At 42.5% G+C, this 25,683-nt stretch overlaps 1 protein-coding gene across 1 annotated transcript in view; it reads right to left on the bottom strand.

The window, feature by feature from the left end:
• The window catches only part of LOC311212585 (glypican-5-like), a 368,484-nt gene that overhangs the window by 150,304 nt on the left and 192,497 nt on the right, over nucleotides 1-25,683 (bottom strand). The window contains exon 7 of the mRNA XM_084292068.1: nucleotides 239-359. Within this exon, the coding sequence (XP_084148194.1) occupies nucleotides 239-359 (121 nt within the window). The remainder of the gene's footprint in view (nucleotides 1-238; nucleotides 360-25,683) is intronic.

Consider the following 25,683-nt stretch of genomic DNA (forward strand, 5'->3'; position numbering starts at 1 on the left):
ACAACATAGAGGAATCAGAGCAACTTCCAGAAAAATAAATTTCTCTTGTTAGAGTTCATAATCCAGCTGGCACAACAAAATCTCTGGATGCCTTTAGCAGCAGGCCCACCCCGTGACTCTTTCAAGGCTCTGATTCTCAGGACGCGTAACACGGGAAGCAGAACCACCTCGTGTTTGTAGCTTTAGCTCTGCCATCAGACCCAGTGATAAAATGCTGGCATCTCTAAAAGTTACTTACTTGATTAAAGTGCTGAAGTTTATCAATTAAATTACTGATGAGGGGGTCTAGTCCTCTGACTTTCAGTTCTGGATTATTAATTTGTGCCTTCAGTCCACTGGAAACAACTCTGCTGGTGTAACTGAAAAAAAAGAAGAAAAAAAGAAGAAAAAATAATAAAAAAAGAAAAAAACATCAGTGACTGGAACCACATCCATCAAAATCAAAAATCACATTGAAGGGAACATACAAAAGTAAATATTCTGTAAATGGTAATAGAAATTTGTAATAATTATTTATGGTTTTAAATACACCAAACAAAAATACACCAGAACAAAATCAGTTTCTTGTAGTATCATCACTTCAGACTTCTCAATTCACAAACAAACATCAATTTTATAAACCACAGAGGTTTTGCTCGTATTTTAACATTTGAACCTTTATAATCACTATTGTCAAGTTCATTCATGAAACAAGGTGTGCTGATAGCTTCCAAAAAATCTTTCTTCCATAATCACAGAAACCCAGGGGACTTAAGAAATAAACTAAGTATCATGACATTGAAGTAAAATCCAATAAAATGGCAGCCTGATTTGGAAGAAATTCTTAATGAAAGACTGAGATTGGACTTTTCTTGCTATACAGTTTATAATCAAACTCTCTGAACACACTGTAAAGCAGCATCTGTTATTGTACCAGTGGTCTTCACCATGCCTTATCCATATTATCAACCTCCTCATAAAGTATCCATGTGCAGGAATTCTGTCTAGCCAAGTCTTGCTTCATTTGAGGAGCAGCAGCTGTTCTCACAACATAACGACCTCTCTGTTATCAGCAATCTTCTCTCACTGAGTGCTGACTGTTAGTTACTGTCAGTATTCAATACACTGCAGCGTAAAAACCAAATTGGTCTGGGCTTCCATCCATGTACTCTGATGGATAAAATTCCAGGGCTATCCAAGCTTGGCCTCTACTTCTGAGCATGTCTTTAACACACTTGAGGAGGTGATGTCATCTCCACATGTACACTGAACCCAGTGCTTCCTGGAAGCTTCTACATGTTGACTAGAGAGTCGATCTATTCAAGTGTGACTGAAATTCAAGCCACCCACAGAGCCCTGAAAATCCAAGAGAGATACAGAGCAATTTTTTTTTTTTTTTTAATGGTAAGTCAAGTTTTTTGAGGGCTCTGTGTAACCACCATCATTAGTTTGGCACTCATTTGTCACAAGGCAGATCACAGATATTTGCACAACCAGTAAGGAACTGGAAAAGAGCCTGTTCCCAAACCCAGCTGCCTTAGACTGTCACACATGCCTGGGAGGAGCCCGTTAAGTCACACTTGAATAGATCGACTCTCTAGTCCATGGGACCCAAAATATGGAAAGTCAGTCTCAGTGAACCCACTTACATTGCTGTTGCTAAATACATACCCTCTTTTACACACATTTTATCAAGAAAATGGAACCATTTTCTATGAATGAGTCTACAGTCCACCAAGACAAAGGGGATACTCATTCATATGCTTCAAGTTCCATCTGTGCTTAAGGACTTTGCCTTTAAAGCTCTAGAGATATGCATAAATTACGCACAGATAATTCCACTGTCCAAATTGCTTGCAATTAGATTTATGACGTTGATTACCAAAATTTCAGATGTCAGAGAAAGCATGCATGAATTATGTGAATTGTGCATCATTTCCCCATCTCCTCAGTCTAGCACAGCTTCAGTATGGCAGCCACTGAACATCCAGCTGCTAACACAAGGCTTCAGGACGTCAGAGCTGGCCTGGCAGTGGCCTGCAATGTGACCTGAATGGCTGGCGATGCCCAGAAAACTAACTGCAGACCTTTGGCAAAGGGACATAGATGTAACCTCTTTACCAAATGATGTGAAGAGAAGCAAAAGACCTACTTGCAGTGCACAGCATAACCAACTCTTGAGTTTCCTTCTAATAACCCACAGGCTCTGCTAGCCTTGTGTGTTCTTACTACTGAGTGATCACTTCTGTAACAAAACTAAGCTCAGAAAGACTGAGATGAACTGAAAAATAGTGAGATTCAGAGGAGGTGGGCTACAATTCTTTAGAAGGGCCAGGGCACAGAACTGAAGAAGAATCACCCAGCCAGTGAGAATGGAGAAATTCCTCCAGTCTATCACAGCCAGGAACCAAGACTGCACTAGGAAAAGACATCATTCATACCCATCTGACCCGAACTACTACCTTGCAGGCAGTGAATCTTCCTACCAGTGCTGCAGCACGCCAAAATAGTTTGGAATAAACACTATACATTTCCCGAAAGATAATCTGATTATTTCACTTCTTTGCACTATCTAAAGCATTTTTTTTGTTGACATCAGATCCTGAATTACTGGAAATGTACATTAAGTAGAAGCAGGAATTGGCTTGCTTTATTTAATAACCTGCAATTTAACTGAAATATTGTAGTACAGAATTGTTAACTCTGGTTACTGCTCTAGTACTTTATTCATACTAGACCCAGAAATGTCAGTAGGAACGGTCAGGAATGATATAAAAATATTGTCCCTGCAACAGTCTTGAAAGTAGCCATTACATTAGAGCCCAAGGACAGCACGTACAGGTAGAATTCTCTTCCATACCTTTAAGATTCACGCCAATGTCATACCACTAATCATTTGGGCAAAGCTATGATGCTTTAAAAAGCAAATAAACACACCCCTCAAACCACACTTTACTTTCAGAAGAACAGTTTCAATTATTTTATATCTCAGCTAACATAGCTGCTTGCAGGTTTACAAAAGGGTGAAAAGTGAAATGCTATGTACACATAGGATTGCATTTCAGCTGAAGATACACATTTTTATTTTCTAAATAAATATAGATAAATTAAGAAACTTGAGTCTAAACATTTTTTTTAAAATAAAACCAGATGCTGTTCTGAAACATTGTGTCCTTTTTAATTTCTAATAAGAGAAGGGATTAAGGCACAGGATTCTCTCAAAGACAAATAGGCCTTCTTAAATAGTTCAATACTTTAAAAACAACATCCAAAATGGAAAGGACTTCCAGTTCCAGGCAAACCACTGCAGGAGCGGCATTAGGGATAGATCTAACTAGCAGCTGTATTTAGCCACAATAGTCCAAGGAACAGGGTGCTGTTTTCACACCACTTCCTCCCCTGCTCCCTACAGTATACAACACCAGTCTGGATAAAAGTGTCTGATAAAGCTCTTATCGGAGCTTCTCCAAATATTATTGATCAACCTCCAGCTGGGAGACTGCTTCCATTACTCCACTTTCCTTGGGGTGCTATTACCCTCCGCTGTGCCACTAGGCACCCCGGTGCTTTGATGCAGTGGCTAATGGCCTGTCCTTTTCCGGAATGAAGTCAGCTCCAGCATACATACTCACCCCAGGGATTAGAGAGCAAGGCGCCACACCAAACAGCGTGTAATCTGCACCAGGCACTGAAAATTTCTGAATAATCTATACTGGAAATTCAGGATGCCCTGATCTTCAGCTTAGTGTAATTCTGCTAATTTTAGCTCTCTTTCCTCTGCGTATTTGGCCCAACATAGCTGCTTGACAGTCATCGTGATTCTTATTTAATTGTGGGAGAAACTGAACATCTAACATCACAAGGCAAACCTGAAAATCCTGGCCTCACACTCTGTTCAGAAGAATCAAAGAATTTCTGTGAACATGTCTACAGGAAAGAAATTGCTCTTGATGAAATAGTTTGTCCTACAGAGCTTCCATATAAAATACATAAATATAAATATATAAAAATAAAGAATAAAATACACTGGCTACAAAATGAATGATACATTTGCTGAGTTCTTTCTCACTTGTTGACCACATTTTTTGGATATAATTATGCACTATATATCACCAAGAAAAAAAAACTTAGAACAAGTATTTTCCAAAATCTGGCATACATTTTTTTCACCAGTTTTGTTAGCACTGCTTGAATAATTCTGCTGTGATCACCAAGGCTGAAATGGCAACACAACACCTTTCTGAGACGTACTGGTAAGCTCAAACAAGTAGTGACTAAGAGTACTGGTCTGAAACTCACGTTATGCCATTTATTTCTTTGGAGTTATAAAAATGTGACTGTCCTATTTTCTATACGAAAGTTGAATCTATTCTGTACACCCCTGAAACCTTCTCCATGCAGTAGAAAATCACATTAAAAACCTGCAGACTGTTCCACCGATTAAAAATGTACTTTTTCAGCCTTCTAAAAAATCAACAGCTGTCCAGCAGCCTGCTAAAGTGAGAGAAGTCTGAAGAAAGCAAGCCACTGATTTTATAATCAACAAAATCATAAAACTATTGAAACAAAGCTAGACTTTACAACAACCATTTCATATCCAGCTCTGCTTTTTTTCATCTTTGTGCATAAATTCTTAAACAGGAAACTATTCTAGAGATATATGTTGCCTGTAAAACCACCCAGAAGTAGCTAGCACTATGCGAATAATAACTATAATGAATTTAAATCATGTCTTTTCAGGCCCATATGTCTGAGAGTCAGTCATTCACTGCAGGCTCTTATTTGCTAAAAAAATTCTGAAGTAGCCTGTTTATTTCTGCAACATACTCAACACACTGTCAGAGCAGACACCACCCACCACCACTAAATGACTCAGAGGTTAAAGGGTTAGAGGGGGAGAAGGGAGGAAAGAGCTTTGAATGTGTCATTTAGTAGAAGCAATGAGAAATATGGATAAGCTATTTAACCGGCCTTGAGATCCACTGAACAATTAATTCAGTTACATTAGGCATGGTTCACCAGATGGTGTGTTTTGTCTTATATTTATTCATAATTTGACCCTTGGGCTGGAATGGTTTGCCTGAAATTCAATTACGTGAATCCACTGCATATCTACACCAGGCTGTTGTGTCTCCAAGTTTGTAATTTTTGAACCTTTCTTGTGTGCATGCGACATTCTGACCTACAGGGCTCTGCAAGGAACGATTTTCTCCCAGTTCAAAGCGAGCAGAAATGACCAGTAAAAGCAGTGACAAAAAAAACTACGTGGTTGAAGAATGAGCTTGAGATGAGGCATTGAGATTATCAGCTCTGATCCGATCAGCTCTTTTGCCCACACTTCTTCACAAAAGGAAAAGACATGCAGAACATACACCTTTATATGTTTAGACCCCCTGTCTGGTCATTGGAGTTATATGTGACTCAACAATTAGTTCCAAGGAAGCAAAGAAAATGCCATTTTCCCATCGTTTCCTTGGTGCTTAAACCCAGCTCTCCTGGAAGAAGCGCCAGCCAGCAGTTCTTTGAGCCAGCTGTCCCCAAGCTGTCCCACGTGCTGAGTCTGCTGGTGGTGAGGCCAGCTCTTTCCATCCTTGTCATTAAAAGTGACCAACAGGCAGATAGGCAGTGGTTCACCTCTAAGCAGCTAGCTTCCCAAGCGGCTCTCCTTGGAAAAATGCCTTTATTGTACTTGTCATTTTTGTCACAGTTTAGAAAACCTGGATTATGGTCATTGAACACCTCGGCTGAGAGGTCTCAAAGAAGGGAATGGTCAGTCCTTGACACTGTTCTCTAAGAACTACATCATCTTGCTCTAAGTAGTCACAAGAAATTAAACACTTTATTTAGAAAGAAATGCACCTTAATAAATTTACTGTCAGATAATCAGCAGCCAGGAGGGGCTAAAAAAAAAAAAAGTTTGCAGTTTTTTTTTTTTATTTGTCTTATAGTTCAGCTCATTTCTACCTAACCATCTTGAATATCAGTGTGTAAGCACCTTATAGAATTAAATCTTGGAAAATGTCGTGACTATAACGTTCATTCAGCTAGCGTGATATGTTAGATCCTCCTGCAACCAGCACCATTAAATTGATATACTCCTTGTTCATAAAAATGGTTTCTGTAAGGCCTCTGCTCATTGCAGAGCTACAGGAAGAGGAGCTCGATTCCACTGAGTAGCTGACAAAAGCCTTCTCTAACAATTAAAGGCCTGAGTGTGCACTGTGTAAGGGGCCATTCTGGGAACTCTTTCATAGCTCCAGATTTTTCCAAGCCTCGGCATGCAGCACTGGAGGCTTCTGGATGACTGTTGGAAGTCACATCTGTCAACTTGCTGGCTAACCTGAAAATTAGTGGGGCTTGTTTGCTTGCTTTTAAGGGAAGAAAAAACATAATTTATGCCAGTGTACAGCAGGAGGAATTCTACTGATGTCAGTGGAGTTATACTAGTGTAAAACGTGGATACATCACATGAGAATTAGACCCTTTGTGCACAAAGAAAACATTTCTTGTGTTCTTAATGACCAACTGAACACAACTAGAAAAATATTTTCCAAGAAAAAGATTTATCTGTTTAAAAATACCTACATAACGGGTTCATTTTGAAACGATTAAGTAACTGCCAACAGACTACAAGAAAGCTCAAATCTAGCACATAATGAGCTTAGCTGCCCTGAAGATTTTGTGAAGCAGAACTGACACGATGTGAATATCCCCTCTGCCAGAACTATTCTAATGGGCTTCAGTGGAAGTTTCATAAATAATCTTGTTTATTAGTAATTATGGGAAATGATGAGACAAATGCTGTTTGCTAATGGGCTAATTCCCCCCAAAAAATCACAAAGCCAAATAGCATTTATAATATTTCTCCTACACGACAAACAGAAGACCTCCTGCACTCTGGATTATAAGGGCAATTTTAAGACTGCAGGTACAAAAAGAAGTTACTAGAAGGTTTCAGATGACTACATGATGCAACCCCACGAACACGTGGAAAATCACAGTGAAGAGCAACTTGATGATGGAGTGTACATGTAAAAGATCTTACCAATAAAACATGTTTTCATCAGGTTTTCCAGAAGCATGCTGAGTTTCAAAGAACACATGTAAAATGCCTGGAAAGTGCTGTAGAGAAGTTATTACAGATCGTAGGTGAAACAGCCTACGTATACGAAAAGTTAACACTACCTTCAAGGCACACTGAAAGCACCAAAGAACTTTGTAGAAGTTAACTGGACAGCCTTTATTGCATTGAAGGAAGGGAAATAAGTACTTTTCTGGACTAACATCAGATAGGAAGGCTCTTCAGCTTAAAGTGGAATAACCTTTACAGGACATGCAAATGTCATTCTTTACTCATCAAAGCAAAAATGAGCCATGATAATGATAGAAAACCAAAAGGTGATAAGCTAATTAGGAACTGGCAGCATAGAGATCACTCCCCATTAAATGAATTTGAGAAACAAAACAGAAAATAGCACAACAAACAGTACACAGTTATCAAAATAACATCTTTGACCATTCCTAGCAGAAAAAGTAAAGCTGAAAAATCTTCTTTTTCACTATCTCCTGGGCCAGGGGAGAGCATTCTTGACGTACAAACAGGAGAATGGAGCTAAATCTTGACAGAGAACCTGATTCTGCAGAAAGCACGCGGGAGCACGACTGCCTAACTTTTTAACTTGAGAGATGGAAGACTCATGGAAAACCAGACTGACTCAGCATAAAAGAAAATACAGTCTTGAGAGAGGAGAGGACTTGAACTCTTGGAAAAAAATAATAAATAAAATAAAAGCAGACTAGCAATAAACCTCATGGCAGCAGAGAAAGAATGAGAATCAAGCAGGAGCTCATAACATAATATTTGGTTGATGGGTCTTTTGGCAGGCAAGGGTGGCAAAGATCCAATTCCCTTTATGTAAAAGTCCGGGTTCTGATACTTAAAAATCAGGCTTGACATATCCTAGTATACAATAGGATATTTTATGATCTGATCACAGATTTTTTTAGGAAGCAAAAAAGGGAACGTCCTAATTTGTACAGTATCAGACAGATGTCACAGGGAGAAGACCTTGCCTGTGGCTCATTAAAAGCAAAGCAAAACAAAACATAACAAAAAGACATTAATGCTAAGAGGTCAAAATTCCAGCTTTCCTCAGGAGTCAGTTTCTCCAAATACACTTAGATACACATGGCAGATTAATGAACGGCTGACGATAACGAACACACAAGCTGCAGCACTGGGTGAAGGCAGCGCGGGGCCTGATCTCTGACCCCGGCAGGCTGGGCTGGAGCCCCCTGCCCTCGGCAGCCCTGCAGCTCCTGGTGGCTGGCAGCCCTCCCGCGGCAGCACGTGGCACGTGGCCGCCTGCTTCCATGGCCTGAGCTGCTGCTGAGCCAGCAGGGCAGCGTGGCTGCTGCTGCTGACAATCACTGCCACGATTTCAAGTTTCTCATCTCTGTTTTTAATGATTGCCGCAACTGTGCTCCCAGTGTCTGCTTCCACATCCCTTTACCTGCCCTGCTGATTAAGCCAACGTGGAGCCAGCTTTGTTTACTTTCTAAACCCCGTTCTTCTCTCCCATGCCAGCCTGAAGCACCTCCTCAGGCTGCTCTTTCTGGTGGCTCTCTGCCTACCTCCTCATCTCCCTCACTGCCTGCCTCTATTGCAGCATCAGCAAAGCCGGCAGCTGCTGCCAAAGCTGGCACAGAAACGGCATTTAGCAGGTACTTAGTGGACACAGGGAGTAGATCAGGTATGTCACTACTAGAGAGAAGGTGTTTTAGTTTTAAACCTGTACAACTCTTACTCACAGCAGCAAAAACAAAAAGGAAGTAATCGTGAGGCTAGGTTTGACCTAGGAGTACCTCTGTCGCTGGGAGGGACCCATCCTTGCTGAGGCAGCCAAGTCATTAAATGTTAAACCCAGTGCCTGTTAGACCTTATATCTACTTTCAAATCTATCCCCAGCTGCAATCCTTTCCCTTCCTACCTCATGTGAAGGAGGCATTTGGGTTGTGCAGGCCCATACTCTCCTCTAAGCATGTCTTCAGAGACCTGATACAGGGCAGGTGAGACTTACTCTTCCTGATCAGGTCTTTCTGACCTGGTCTTAATTCCCCTGTAGCAGGTGTTTGGCTCTTTAGCCACAGATGAAATGGAAGAATAACTGGTCCCTTCTGGCCTGCAGGAGTGTGAGGCCACACTTTCAATCCTTTTGTATTTCCAGGTTAAAAATGTTGTGATTAAGATGGCAGCACTACATTTTAGGTAAGTAAATAAGAGGCCTTCGTACTGTATAGAAAAAGATCAGACCACTGAAGACTTCCAAATCTCCTGACTCATAGTTTTTAAGCTCCTTCACTTTTGCTTAATCTTTTCCACCAGCAAGACAGCTGAATTCATCATTCCAAAGCACCAAAGCTTTATTCTGCACAGAGGAAGAAGTATTTTATTGCAGAAACTGTAAGAGCTACCTGTACAGCTCACCGGCAGATTTATAGATTTCATCCAACTCCTTCCCCTTCTGCAACTGCCTAACTGGCACAGATGAGGACAATCAACATTTATTGTTCCCTAAACAGCAAAACACCAACTGACAAAATGCTCTCAGCATGTATTGCTGTCAGTGGGTGAGAGCTATGGGCACCAGATCAGTCTTAGCTTAATTACAGTTATCCTGAAGGCACCCTTGTTGCTAGAATTCCTTAGGGACGCACCAAATCATCTGCCATACCGGTATCACGGGGTCTGTTGTGAACACACACTTTTTCAGTGCCACCTTCATGGTTTGCAAACAGTTTAGGGAGGCGGCAGTTTAAACTGTTGCTAGCTTATATCTAACTAAAAGGTCAGTGCAGTAGTTCAGTATTCTAGCAAAAATCATCATTTTGATCCCTCTTGAAAACACTGCAGAAAAAGCTAGTGATAGCAGAGGGCAAGTATGGTTTAAATCTGGAGATCAAAGGGTCTCAGCACTTGCCCAAGAAAAGTGTTCACCTAGGTCAAGGCTGAAAAGCTCAGGAGTAATGTGGGAAACTGAGCTGCCTCAATTCATGTTTTTGTCGTTAAATACAAAGCATTGTTTTCCTTGCTTGTCTGGTACTTCTCACAAAAATAACTGCACTGGAAGAGAGGTCAAATGTAAAAAGATTTTCCTGTCATCACGAATTTGAAAAAGAGAATATTTATACAAAAATCAATTTACTTGACCTATACTCTTCAATTCTTCTGCTAATGCTGTTGAAGACTTATGTCTGGTTAAAACTGTTCCCTTCCACAACTTAGCTTCTCTTCTACTTGATTTTGCAGTAAGGTCACAATCCTGCCTTCATGATTTTATACTCTGTTTCTAAAAACAGCAACACAAATTCAACACAAGTTTACTGCGGGAATAACTACATCAAGGACCAAATTGTTGGGGTTGTTGGGGACAACATCTAAACACATACTCCACAAAATAGTGGGTGGAAGAATACCTATGAAGGAAAAAGAGGACAGGGAATCCTATTTCCCTGCTGTAAATGCCCTCCTCATGAAAATCAATGTGTCACAAAGGCTTTTGCCATAAACAAATCCAGTTCAATCCATGTGAAACATGATCCCCTTTTTGATAACCACTTGTAAGATGGATGATAGTAAGCAGAAAGATTAACCAGTTTAGTGGGATTTTTCCTTAGAGTTTGGACTTTTTTTTTTGCACAGATTCCCCTCCTTTACACTGCCTACAAGAGCTCCAATGCTTTTGTGGTAAATACAGTAAAAATCCTTAGTATAAAATTCCCAAGTAGATGAACACAGAGCAGATCATGAGACTCACTAATAGGCAAACTCAAATGCCCTTGCCATCACACATATACACATATGGTCACAAATACACGGCTTTCACTTTTTAATTCAGAGAGGCAGACTACTGTAAGCAGAAAAATAAATAGACCAAGTAACGTAACATAGAAGGAAATAACCCTAATACAGCATTATGCCAAATGTAACAAATCAATTATGCCAGACCCAGTACAGGGACCCAACGCAGCCCTCATCCACATAATGCCCAAGTGCACCTGACTTTTTGCCTGTACGTATCATCACAAGTAATCTGTGTAGAAAGAACATGGTATTATTTTCTATTTACATTTAGAGGATGAATTTATGGAACCATCAGCAGAGATCCTAAAAGGACCCTGTTCTATCTAGTTCCTATTGATCTTCTAGGCCTGAACAACTTTGTATTATACCTGGAGGGTATTAACGAGCAAGGAATCAAATGCAGCTCTCCCACAATCACCCATCCACTGCATCCTTCGTCCTTCTTGATCCTCCACAGCCTCCTAACAACAGGAATAAAGACACGCTGATCCGATCAGCCTGTCACTGGTTGCAACGCTGGAATACTCTGGGTACAGGGGCTCACTTCAACTTTCTTCTTGGCACTCTCGATACCTTGGAATGAATGCAGAATTCATGGCTGCACTCCTAGCACAAGGCTAAGGAGACGCTTGCCACGGTCAGGACATACCCACAAGCCAGGCCGGCATTGCTAAGGAGAGATGAATCCCCACTAGTACACAGGAGGCCTTACAAGGAGCCTTTTAATGAACGCTCCACAGGGAATACACATGAGCACCTAACTGCATGGCCGCAGCAGTTTTCACAGCAGGGCAAAGGTTTGGACCCATTGAGCAGCATGTTCTTTTTTCTGTGGATTTAAGGTGCCACACAAAGCACTTCAGAGCTCACGTGTGACCATCCTTGGTTAAAAAAGGAGCTGATAGCTTCTGGTGGTTGCCGTGGGCCTGGCAGAGTTGTTGCCTCCACCTCAACAGCTGCCCTGAACTCTGTATTTTTTTCAAAAGAGCTTCTGCACACCACACGTGCTGGAGCTGGCACCACGCAGCCAGGGAAATATGTACTTGCCCCTGCTTGGCCACAAGGAAAGGCTACAGATATCTGGAGAAAAAAAACAACATGAGGACTGACTGTTTTCCTGCTCAAATCAGCAAAAGAAAAGACGGGAAGTCTCCCTCTCTCTTTTTAGATGCGTATGGTATTGAAGAACACAGAGAACCAAAGTCATTTTGAACACAAGACAAAAGGAATGAGAAAATAGCAGGCAGTTTGTTGTGGCACAGCCATCAGCTACAAAGCACCACTTGTTATCTGTGTGCTAAAAATATGATGATGATTAATAGCAAGGACGAAGGAAAAAAACAAATAATACACGGAAGAATAAATGAGTTAACAATGTTAAAAAAAAAACAGGGTACATGTGACATTTCAACATTTACAATAGGATCTGAATAAGCCTCAGCTGTCTATAGCATCATTCATCTTTGAGGTATCCTACAGAACTTTGTAAAGAGGCGGGTTGGGCTGGTACTGCTGCGGCTGGCAGAGCAAGAAACAGACATTAGTCACTAGAAACAGCCCACAAACAAGTACTGCGGCTGGGTTTGCAGTACGAGGAAAAACTCAGCAAGCCTATAATGCATCACTGTTGGATACTTGGCTTCTCTTTTAAACATGATGGTGAGGCCAGCACAAAGACCCTGGTGATGAGCAACTGCTCGTTCTGTGGCTGAAGCAGGCCGGGCCGGGGCAGGCAGCGTGCCCTCAGCAGGCAGCCCCCGGGCCGAGCGCCCACTGTGCCCCCTCAGCAGCCCTCTGCCGGGCTCTGCTAACGGGACACGGCTAACGTAACACGTCAGGCTGAAACCCTTCCAAGCCTCTCCACATGCTGCAGTAAGCTGTGGATCACACACAGAGACAAGCTGAGGCAGCTGGAAAGCGGCGAGGACCGCTGTAGGCACCGTCAGTATTCAGGTCCAAGGAACATAAGGCTGGAAATGAGTGCAAACACGAGGCCTTCATGTGGCAGCAAACACAAAATTTTTACACAGCAGCTGAAGAGTCTCCTAAGTTTGTTATCATTAATTAAACGGTACTCCCTGGTTAAAAACTTCCTCTTAAAATCTGAACCAGAAGTGAGGTTTGAACCCACTCTGCAGTGATTTGCAGGAGGAAGAGAAACAACTTCACGCGCAAATCCAGCTGCTGTGAAAGTTGTGCTTGAAAAAGGCAACAGCAGCAAGGGGAAAATGAAGTGCTGGCACCTTGCACCAGTGCACAGAAATGCCTCCGCCAAAGCAACTGGGTAGAAAAACCACCAACTAAGCTCTATTGTTCTACTGGCTTGAAATTAAATGCTTCTTCTCAGAAATGCAAAAATATTTTCTGCAGACATTTAATAAACCCTTCAATCTTGTTCTTTCTAATTGCATTATTAAAGAACAATTAATGAGAAAAAAATTTAAAATGAGTTTAAAATTAATTTTTAAAATGGGGGTTGGAGCTGTTCTTTATTGATTGCATTTTAGATGCACCTCCCTTTTCCACGGGGAAAAAAAATAATTGAAAACAAAAAAAAAAAAGAGACCTATTTAGCTCAAAGTGAATTGCTTTCCCTGATCTTTTGTTTCGGTGTCCAAACAAGAAGTCCATTAATTCCTGAGGCGTGCAAGATATTCCACTGTCCGTATAGTTTTACATATAGTTACAAGCTCCCAGTTGGATCTTGCCTTGGCACGAGAATAATTATCAAAAATGAATAGCCTCCACGTAGACAGTTATGCTCGGCAATAATGATTAATCTGTTTCTCAAAAACATCTCTGAAACTCTAATGACAGCTCTCTGTGTTTGTGGTGCAAACACAGCAAGTTGCTTGGGAAAAAAAAAAAAAAAAAAAGATGTTTTATTAGTTTACATTTTGCAAAGAGCAATATATGATCCATGTGAAAAGGTAAGACACAAAACCATCAGAAATTATTGGATGATTAACAGCCCAGTCTGGATTTGTTAAGCAATCAAAGCCTGTGGCTCTGCCACTGCTCTCAAAGGGAGGAGTGGAAGCTACAGCAGCAGGACTTGTGAAGAATCACTTGTGAAAGACACAAGGGGGTAGTCGTGCCATCAGGATGCTGGAGTCCATCCTGTTTACAAAGCATGCATCAAATGAAACTCCAAACTTTGAGCTAGAGCTATGAACAAAGCAGACTGCATTTCTTTGCACGCATGAAACCTGGTCTTTGTCCACCCCACTGCCAGAGACCTGGTCCAGAGAGCATTTCCAGCTGACCCTGTTTTTCCTTCCCGAAATTCTCCCCAGCTGTGCTTCGCTCTGCATCAATCAGTGGAGACTACTCATGGATGGAAAGCTGGACTTGCAGGAAGGCCTTTGTCAGTAAGCAGTTAGATGCATAAAATCCATGAGCACAGCCATTAAGTGAAAGCTATTGATGAAGATCCCATACTCAGAGGCTGTAAGGCTTTGTGATGTAATGCAGGCTTGTAACTTACAGTGCTGGTTAATCAGGAACAAAGCAGGGGTCTGCACTGTGTTTTGGAGTGCATCCTTCCCATCTTGAACACAAAAAAGCCCAGTAGGACCGCCACACTCATGACAGGCTGCCCTCAGCTGCTGCCTCTCAGCAGCACTTGGGAGGCTCCACATGTTCCAGCCCAAAGCCCCATCAGGCACCACAATACGTCCCTGCTCCACTCTGCCCAGCCCTGGGCACGTGTGCACAAAGGGACAGGTGCAGGACAGCCTTGCTGGGGACAGTGTGTGAAATCTTACATGTTTCCTGTGCTGGTTTATTGCTTTACTCAGCACATGGAGGTCTTAGGAGGAAATGGGAATCCCATGGCTTGGTCTCCTCATCCCCTTCTAGAACTGTAAGAATCTATCAAAAGGGGAAAAAAAGACTGAAGAGATGATAACTGATTTAAAAAAACAAACAACTGGACCCACCAGAGAAGTCCCCTAGTTTACTTTGCCCATGCTGAGTAGTGCTGCATAACCCTCCTACCAGTACAACTCGATTCTAACACTTGGGCAGAGCAGCGTGGTCTGAGGCCTGTGATACCAACACCACCCAGAGCAAGAGGATCCCTCCAGCACAGCACGGTGTCAGCCCCACTTTGCACTGCTTCAAGGCCCCCTGAGCAATTGCTTGTCAGTACTGCAAGAAGATCCCTGCAGCAGCATGACCCCCCCCCGGCAGCAACCTGAACTCACCATGAGGGACCTCAGGAATCAAAGTGCTGTATCCTCTGTAAGAGGCAGTGATTAATTGCACAGCTGTATGCTTGTGGGAGTGGAAATGAAAAGCCTTTTATTGGCATCCTCATTATTTAATGATAATTAGACCCCAGTGTACTATAAACTGCCCCCAAATTTTATTTTTACAAATTGCAGGTAAATTCACTGCTCCTTCTACAGATGTCTTAAAATCTATTAAGTCTCAAATACAAAGGAAGCTGGAAGCACAACGGCATAGTTAAATCCAATTTTACAGAAATAAATAAAACCTTTTTTTTTTTTTTTTGGGGGGAGGGGGGTGACTTGTAGCTGCCTAAGTTATTCTTGCAGCTTTATAGGGTTAGTCCCCAGCAGATCTGACCTGTTTCATTCGTGCTTCCCCCCATTTGTAGGCAGCAAGTTGGAACTGCCAGACAGAGATCAGCTCCCTGGCACATTTAGCCCTGAGTTCCTGCCTCTGGCAACTGCATCACTTCTAACGCTTCAAAGGAGAAAAAAGGAAAGTTTTCACTGTATACCTAACAAATGGTATTTTTCTGAGCCATGGATGCCAGCTTGTAGCCTCAAGCATGAAATTTGATTACACTTAAGTTTACATCTTGTCTCCACCTTTCCTCCCAGAGATATATTGTCATTTACACACTATTTATGCTGGTATATTTTTCGCCAGCCTCTCCAAAAACATGACAAAAAAAGAATTTCTCATCCAACAGAAGAACTCTCATGAGGCAGATCCAAGGGTTCAAAGGGCTGCCAGGTTATCTCAGCTGTTACGTACAGCCACCAGCACGACAGCCAGAGCCTGTAAGCAGAAGTTACAGGCACAGCTGTAATCACCTACCAAACACCTTGTCTTGAGGATATTTTTGTATAAAAGTGTATTACTGGCTTTTTTTATTTTATTTTTTGTTTTTACAAAACAGACAAGCTATCATTTCTGCTAATTTATGATGACAAAAAAAAATAGAAGCTTGGCAAAATCAGACTGAAGGCCACTGCTAGCTTTTCTGACAGAGCACCAACACAACTTCCAACATACACAAGGCGCCCTGAGAGCAACAGGGACTGGTTCTGCTCCCCTGCATCCTCGTGACATTCCCAGGGTCACCACCATACATCACTGCAAGCTGCTGCTGTTACTTCAACGTGCTGCATCTGAGTGAAGCAGACCAACGCAGTCATTGATTAGACACCTGTTAAATTCTGATTTTTGGTAGGAACAAAGCTCCAGAATTTTCCACTTTAATTTAAAAGCTGATGCAGTAATTTTCTGTCATTTCACTGAGCTCGTTTGACAAGCCAGTCATAAAAGTAATCTGACAAGAGCTGCACTTCCATTTTAATACAACTTCAAATAACAACAGCACATCTATTGCTGAAGAGTGATTAGTAGATACTTCCATTAAAAGCTAAGTGGTACAACATTACTGTTGAAGCTCGTTTGTCTACCAAAGCTTTTGGAGTGATTGCCTCCTGCAGACTCTCACAAGTCATGAAACTGCTTTCAGTGTGGACAATGGCTCTATGCACATCGTTTTTATAGCTGAGTAAGTTTACCAATGAAAATATACTAACTCAGCACAGAGGAAAAATCAGTTTGCACCACTTCTACCCAATAACTCAGTAGCTTTAGTTCCATCAAGCCTGTGTTTGAACTATCACAATCTAGGAAATCATTGTTTTGTAGTTAAGTCTAATATTACACTGATTAATTTAGAACTGAGTCTGGCTAGTGGGATGTTCTGCACAATGCTATGAATATTCAGCAGCAATTTGAACCTTGAGCTCCCCCTTGTGCCATATAACTAAATTACGAACAGAATTGGGTTTTCTTTACTGGCCTGACTACATGGGGCTTTTCCATCGGTGGATACAAGAATGACGATTGCCATGGAGCAGCTGGCCCGTCCCAGCCCAGGTGTTTGACATGGTATGCATCAATTCAGTGAAATGGCAATTCAATAAAATGTCACATATAACCGAGGAAATGTAAAGTAAGCACCAGGGTTTCAACTTCTGTTCAACTCAGGGGGGAGCATGAACATTACCTTACGGACACCCACATCAAAATGCAGCTGCATCTTAGTCTGTGACATGATACATGCAGAATATAGGATCTAGATTCAGTGTATTCAGGGGTTCATTCATATTGACCTAACCACCACTTGTGACATGTTTTTCAAAAAATACTGCATTTTCCCTTACGTATGGAAATGTCACACAACCTGAGGCCTACACTCTGGTGCGAGAATGGTCTCTGAAAAATCACCTCACCTCCACTCTTAGGGTGGCTGTTTGGTGGTTTGGAAACAGCGAACACCAGCATAACTAAGCAGACAACAAATCAGAATACTTCAAAGGACAGTGTTTGAGGCTAGTCATGCAAAACCCCTAATCCAGACATGCTCTTTTATTCTAAAGGAATAGCTCATCTATAAATTCAGAAGGAAAAGGCAGTTTGGCTACATTAGTTGCACTGCGCTGCAGGTAACCGATGCTGACACCTGAGTGCAGGAATGACCATCACCTGTTTCAGCAGCAGGGAAGCGTTTCTCCAAGCAAAGCTGCCTGCTGGAAATAGATGTTGTTCTTATAAAAAAAAAAAAAAAAAAAAAAAAAAACAAAACAAAAAAAAAAACCTAAGCCTTTAGCTAAGTTTAGCTTATAACCACATGCAAATAAAAACCTTCTGAAAATAACACTGCTTAAAAAACAAATTAATGCTAACACAAAATACATCTTAGAAATGCATTAAGAACTGCCCCCGTGCCAGACAGATGGTATGCAAGCTGAAGAGCTGCTCCCCTTAAAAGCAAGGCAAAACCAGACTTTGTAACAGTAGAACAGGTCCAGGGGTTTGAAAAACTTTTCAAGTATTTGAGTATCTGTCATTTAAGTAAGTGTTTGAGGGTATGGAGCATGAGACAGCCTGGCACATGGTTGCAAATGCTTTGCAAACTTTAAAAGGTGAGAATTTTTATAATCTTTAAAAATTGCATTTGCATTGCAATACAAACGAAATAATTTGTTTAAAACCTATGACGATGTTTTCCTGGGCCTTCAGGCATAGCTCTGCAAAGTGCTCCTCTAAACCTGCTCTCCAGGATTTACGTCCACTGTCCTGTTCCAGTAGCAAGGGCTCTCACCATGAAGGCAATGCAAGGTCTGTAAATGTGTGGGATGTAAGAGAAGACTGCTTTTTTTTCTCTTTCATCTATCACAGGTTCTGCAAGCCTAGGTAGGCTCTTGGGGACACCTGACCATAAGCACTGCCTCCCCTGGGTTTGCATGGGTATTAGTGATCAGGGACTAAGAAATCAATCCCACCGCTATGCACAGAAAACAGCTGCCAACTTGGAATTGTGCCGGCAAGGTTAACACAGGTTCATTTTTATCATCAAAATGTGCAGAGAAGACAGACTTCATGTGATATCTGTGCCGAGTAACTCCTCAGCCAGAGGTGGGCTCCTACATAATCATCTCTGAGATTAGAAGGTTAGAAACACTTTCACTGACAAATTCTCTTTTCCAGTCTGGTGACGTGTAAAATAAAAGCTGTACAGCATTTACCAGCAAAAATTGACTCCTGGATAGACTTGACACAGATAAAGTGAGACACAGACAATGGAAACGCAGCCCATGTTCTCACACAGTTGATAATGCAGTATTTAGCAAATCTGTTTCTTTATGGCAGCGCTTTTATTTATAAAAATGCCTGTAGATTTTTATCAGTCATACAGCTCTTCCAGAATTTGGTGTTACATGCTGATGAGATGGCCAATTTGCAAAATATGACCAGCATTCAAAACATTCTCCTAGCTTTTTTTATTTTTCTTAAACCATTGCACTAATTTTTCTGTTCTCTTCTATAACAATCATTTCGTATTTCCTTCCCAAACACAGGTACTGACTTGCATCAGGCTGAATGCAGATCCCCATGGAATGAGTACAAATTAAGCAGCTTCATCAGATGAATATTCCTCATTTCCAATTAGTTTTCCATGATCTTTTAGGCAGTCTTAATCCGGTGGATATGAGCCTTGCTGATTTAATAACCATGCACGTCTTCACTCAGAATGCTACCTTGCACGTTCTCAACTGCCTTACAGAAGTTTAAATGCATTAACAGTTACCTTTATCAAACTTTTCTGAATTCTAGCAAAAATCCAGCATCAAGTTGGTGTGATAAGATCTGTCCATAACCCAGTGTTGCCTGAAATTAATTACTGTTACAACCTGCCAGTTCTTTTTTATGTCTGATATGACCCTGTGTAACTATGCCTGCTATTATCAGCAAACTAACCAGTCTTTAGTTACTTGAGCCATCCCAATCCATAGATTTCGAAATAGCATCAGATCGTGAGCTGTTACACCCTAGCCTTCTAAACAGTACCCTAGCAGTAAAGCCATTTCTGTCCTTACACAGACAGGTGTACATCAGCGCGGGCTGTGCCACTGCTGCCCACCACAAAAGCACAGTGGAGAGACACCAACATGCAGCAGTTAAGGTGCAACAGAAGAAATAGAGAACAATGATCACTAGGGAGCTTCTCTATGAGACAAATTCCCACTGAAGGAGGGAACCTCTCATGCAGGAGACCAGATACAGTCGCAAAAATGCTACCAAATAAGAGAGGACAATTGTTTTACAGTTTGTTTGTTTGTTTTATTATTATTATTATTTTATTATTATTATATAAGAACTGGTATCAAAGCAACTTGAGTGGACTTAAGGCTGCACTCCAGTGCTTCTTCCTGGCAGATCTGAAGTCTCCTGCTTCTTCAGAGGAACAGCTGTCTCCATCACCGTTTTGGCAGATGTGAAGCTTTCTGCTTCTGCAGAGAAGCAGCTGTCTCCATCACCGTTTCGGCAGATCTGAGGTCTCCTGCTTCTTCAGAGGAGCAGCTGTCTCCATCACCATTTTGGCAGATCTGAAGCTTTCTGCTTCTTCAGAGGAGCAGCTGTCTCTGTCGCTGTTTTGGCAGATCTGCTGCAGTTCTCTGTGCACCACCATGGAGGGCGCAGCTTCGTCTTTCAAGCACCTTCTCGTTGGGCAGCCTTCTCATCCTCAGACTGAGACACCCAAGGCCCAGCGCAGCTTTCTGAGGGGGCCTCCTGTTGCTCCGGCGTAACAGCCCAAAGGAAGCCAAGTCCACTCTTGCCCGCTCCTCGGGACTCCGAGCAGAAGAGATGACACCTCTGAACGAGAGGTGGGGATGGGGGATGGGGGATAGGGAAGGAGGCCACCCCACAGGCAAGCCTGCTTGATGGTATTTGGATGGCCTCCCCCCGCTAATGGCGGCGGAGGCTGTGCCGTGAATATGGAGCTTTCCGGGCGCTCCTGCAATGCAGATGTTTTCTTGCAGGTGGGAGCCCTGGCACGGTGACATTGTGCCAAGCCACATGGGCTGGAGGTGGATCCACCTCCATCGGTTCGTCGACCTCTGGAGCTGGATCCACCTCCATGGGCTCCACATCAGCAGCCCCGGTCGCTCCATATCCACCGTCACTCCTCCGCCGCCATTTACGCTGTGGTTCCATGAACCACTGAGCTGCGCGCAGCTGCGGGCAGTTCATCTTCCAGGATCTCTTCAGTCCAGCCATGCTGGCAATCGCTGAGAATCTGGAAGATGAGTGAGTGGCGGGCCAGGCGCAGGGGCTTTTATAGGCCCCTGTCACAATGCGGGGGGCAGATGCCACTGTGACATCAGGACGCCTCAGCGATGCCCCCATGACAACGTGCCACGCCCGAGGCCAAGCGTGGCCATGTTGGGAGTGGGTTTCTGCGGCCTGGAAGAGGCCCTTACGTGAAAGGAGGCCTGCAGGTGGGGGAAAGAGAGGGGGCCACTCTGAGGTGCCCCCTTGCCCTCATCTCTAGCGTTCAGGAGAAACCTTCTCACCATTTCTGTGGCTTCTTGCTTCCTCGTTTGGAGGAAGAGCTCTCCCGGCTGCTTGGAAGACTGCAAAAGGATGACATGTGGAACTCCCTGCAGTGACATACATTTTGGGAAGAGCCAGTTGGAACTAGAAACCTCATGAAGAGGTTGCTTTCGTTATGTGCAGGTGGAATGTGGATGCTGAATGTTAGATGTCTTGGTCAAATGAGTCAGTGCATTGCAAAGCAAACCAAACCGAGCAAATAAATGCAATGCTTTGACAAGCCCAAAGCTTTCAGGAGCCGTTCGGTGTTGAAATTGTGAAACAAGGCACTCCCAGCCACATCGTGCTATGAGGTGATTAAGAGTCTCATCACAGAATGGCTGAGGTTGGAAGGGACCTCTGGAGATCATCTGGTCCCACCCCTCTGCCAAGCAGGGTCACCTCAAGCACATTGCACAGAATTGCATCCAAGTGGGTTTTGAGCATCTCCAGAGAAGGAGATGCCACAGTCTCTCTGGGCAACCTGTTCCAGTGCTCCACATTTCATCCATTACGAGTGTACCAAGAAACTTCAAGACTAAACTGTGCAGAGACTATGCTACGGTGACCTATTCTGTGGGAGAGCAACAAAGAAACGTGGTCAAATTACTGTTCTTAGCTGAAAGAAGTCTTGCATGCACAGTAACCAGGTGCCCTCTCACACACCTTGCTCATCTTCCATTCTTAGCAAATCCCCATAACATCTGTTAGGTTCACACCTACATGTAGGAGCGAGGAAACATTCAGACTTGAGCTAGCTGGTCACCACTAAGGTCCAGATGCTCACGTGCCTTCATCCCAGAGAACAGGTGGCAAAAGCAGTCAGGTTTGCACAGGTGCCCCCCTGAAATCGGTGCAAATCTTGCCGTTGATCTTCTACAGTAGTGGAATTAAGCTGATGTTAAGTGATTTTTAAGGGTTGTAACAGAAGTTTTATGATAAAAAGGAAAAGAGCAGTTTTGTTGTACATGTATGCACTACCTCCAGCAAGCATCCCGGTCCAGCAATCTCCACTTCCCATGGGCTGCTGTAGTTTGGAGGAGATGGTCAGCACTGGAGGTAAGGCACTGCTAGGGTAGTTAAGTACCCTCACAACTACAAGTCTCAAGAAGCTTGGTAGGTGTGCAGATTTAAATGTGGCACATATGAACTGGAACACCAAACAGCAGCTCTTCAAAGGCAGTCATATGCTTAAAACTTTGTATAGAAGCAGCACTACAATTTGCTCTGATAAGGCTTTCCCCCCCCCCCCCAGGGCCCCAAACTGCAGAAAGGAGAAGATCCCTCCCCAGGGCATCACAGTGCTGTGATGCTCCTTTGCCTGCCGGTCACACAGCCTGAAGAAAGCCAGGTCCTGCAAGGAAGCAGGTGTAAAAGCACAGATGGAAAGAAAAAAGGAAAAGAGGAGGAAGCTGCTGCTGCTGAGCCCCCTTGGGACTCCTGGCAGCATGGCTGAGACCTTGCCTGCAGCCTGCTTGCCTCAGGCTCATAGCATCACCCTCAGCTCCCTTCCCTTGCTCTGCCATGAGCAACTGGAGGGCATCATCTCTATTTACAGCCTGCAAAGATCAGGGAGATAACATCTCAAAAACGAGGAATTTTTAGATTTAGAAAAAAATCATTTCCTTCTTTTCCATAGCAAAATAGAAAAGGGAAACAAAAACAACAGAAAGAAGAGTGCTTGCAAAGCCAGGGCAGGGAAAGGACTTGAAAAACAATGTTTTCTTTTATTTTCCTTATTTCCCTCAATGCCAAAGGAAACATATATGTATATACATATGAAAAAGTCTCATTCTCATGGTAGACACCATACTATTTTTTGTTGTTGTTGACTGAGATCGCCTATCTGCAAATTAGAAAGAGCTGCATTTTGGGACCACATTTCTTTCTTCTCCTGAAGAAGTCTGCTAGTTTTTAAATGTTTTGGGACAAAACAAGGAACACAACAAAAAGCTGACCATTAGATAGCCATTGGATGCATACTAAAATCAAACTTGTGAAACTTTCATCTGAGTGTGTGCGTGCTTACAGGAGATAAATACGTAATACACTACAGGGTATCAAAACTGATCTACTGTTCTCTCTTATTTTGCCAGCTCTTTGGATTAGACAACACAGCTTCCCTCCCTGCACTATGAATAAGGGAGAGGAAAAGTTTTTATATTAAAGAATACATTTTTCAAAGCCTGATTATACATTCTTGGCTGAGAGGAATTACTACTAGAAATATTGTGCTGAAATATATTCTCAGCACAATGCAAACGGCTTTTGCTGTGGATTTCAGGAGAGTAATGAAATCTCATTAAACCCCAAAATGGGCAGACACTGCACCTTTCCAAACCAGGTCTAGTTTCCTGACATTTTTACTTTAGCAGCAGATGCTTTTAGACATACTTTTAATACACCTCAGTACGTCTGCCTTTCATTGCATAACATTCATTTATGTTTGAAAAGGGAAATGGCACCAACTGTACATCAAATTGCTCCATACTGAGCCTATAAACGGTGATTATGGTGTCTTTATGCATCAGAAAATGACAAGTTTAAACAGCAAGACTGAGGTACCCTTGTACTGCAATAGCAAATTTTACCCAAACTGCATGGGTGGAAAAGTGCAGGTGGGCAACTGCCCTACCTGTGGGCAGGGGACGGTCCCTTTCATACACCTATTGCCGAAAAACTCTGCTGCATGCCATTACTGGGTAATGTAATGTTAACCCATGTGTAGGGTGGCCTGTCAGGCAGGCTCGGGAGGCTTTATGAACACCCAAGGCAGAGACTGACTGTCCCACAGCTCAGTGAAATGGAAACAGGAAGAGAACTGAGCAAACTGGCTCCGTGTGCATGCTAACAAGTAGCAAGTAATGGCATTGGAGTAGTGCCCCGCTGGTGTCTCACTTTCTGCTTTGTGTCCTGCTTCTCTATACCAGGCCAGGTTAAGTTACTGTTAGTGTGAACCAGAAATTAAAAAAAAAGAAAAAAAAGAAAAAAAAAAAAAGAGAGGAACAGCGGATAAAAAGGACCAAGTCCATCAGAAAACTGGTACTTCAGAATTTTTAAGACTAAATGGCACTTTTGGCCTTGACTTACCCATTTTCTTCAGCTTTCTCTCTTATTGTTCTTGCACCTTTTATGAGCTGCTCTGGACTGTTCATTTTCATGCAATCTGCTAATAATTGGAGGCAGTGACAGAGTACTGCTAGCAACTAGTATGCTGGCTCAATAATGCAATCTCACTTATGGACAAACCCTAAAAAGCAATCTATCAAAAGAAGAATAAGCCTCCCCTTTGTCCCAGGGGCAGAGACAAGGTTTTATTAAAAAAGGAGGAGGCGGTTATGGGTGAATGTCTTTGTCAAGAATTTTTATAATTGTATTTCAGTTTTCCTCTCAACACTGAACTGCCACTTGCTCCCACTTCTCCAGGCTGATTTGTCTGTATAAACCAACAAAATGTTAACAGGCCAGTTTTAAAATGAAAGACAGATCAAATAAGGGAGGATCCTTAGGCTATAACCTACACAACAATCATTAAACAACTTCAGGCTACTCTAAAAGGAGCTCTTCTGTTGAAAATATTTCCACTGAACTCTTAAACATACCCCTCAATCTTGCTGAACTCAGCTAGTTTAGCAGGAAACCACCACACTAAATGCCCCACAACAACATCATTAAATTCTCTGGATCTCAGACGTGTATTCTACATGTAGTACATTATATCCAATACATTAAATGATCTCCTAGTAACTAAACAACCACAACTCACCAAATGAGTTCATTCAGATTCCTAACACAGGACAGAAAACCCCAGAAACCCATGGGAGAACGTAATTCACAACCAGCCACTGCATCTCTGACCTCCTGGCCCTCATGAGAGAGCTTCAAAAATTGTTCTAAAGTACACGCCTTGAAACTAAAATTCCCAGCTCCACTGGACACACACACACCAAAATCACATTCAATATACCTAGTGGTTTCAAGGTATGTTGCATTTCTACACCTCACAGCTAGCCCCTTCACGAGCTGCAGACAATGACTGACCTGTCTCGCCTTTCCTCTCCCTTGCCCAGAAGTGTCCCACGTATGACAACCCCCCTCCTCTACCAGCCCCATCTCAGAGCCACAACCTTGCTCACATTAGTTTAACCCACTTACGTAACAGTGTGACCGTGTACAACATTTTGGACCTTTGTTCTGTTTAAGACAAACACCCAGGAGCAGCAGATACTACCTGTGCCATTACTTTGTATTACAATGCATTTAGTGAAGCACAGTTGTTAATCAAGAGCTGTCTCCCACTGTATTTCCTTGCTTCTTTCTTCTCAGCTACTTCCATGGCTGGAAGCTTTCTAACAGGGTTTGAACTTAAAGCAGATGAAACAGCTTTGTCTCCACCCTGTTTCAAAGCCAGGTGCAACAGAAGAAATAGAGAACAATGATCACTAGGGAGCTTCTCTATGAGACAAATTCCCACTGAAGGAGGGAACCTCTCATGCAGGAGACCAGATACAGTCGCAAAAATGCTACCAAATAAGAGAGGACAATTGTTTTACAGTTTGTTTGTTTGTTTTATTATTATTATTATTATTATTTTATTATTATTATTATATAAGAACTGGTATCAAAGCATCTTGAGTGGACTTAAGGCTGCACTCCAGTGCTTCTTCCTGGCAGATCTGAAGTCTCCT

The sequence above is a fragment of the Netta rufina genome (genome assembly GCF_964035555.1).
Source record: "Netta rufina genome assembly, chromosome: 9".
In the NCBI taxonomy this organism is placed as follows: Eukaryota; Metazoa; Chordata; class Aves; order Anseriformes; family Anatidae; genus Netta; species Netta rufina.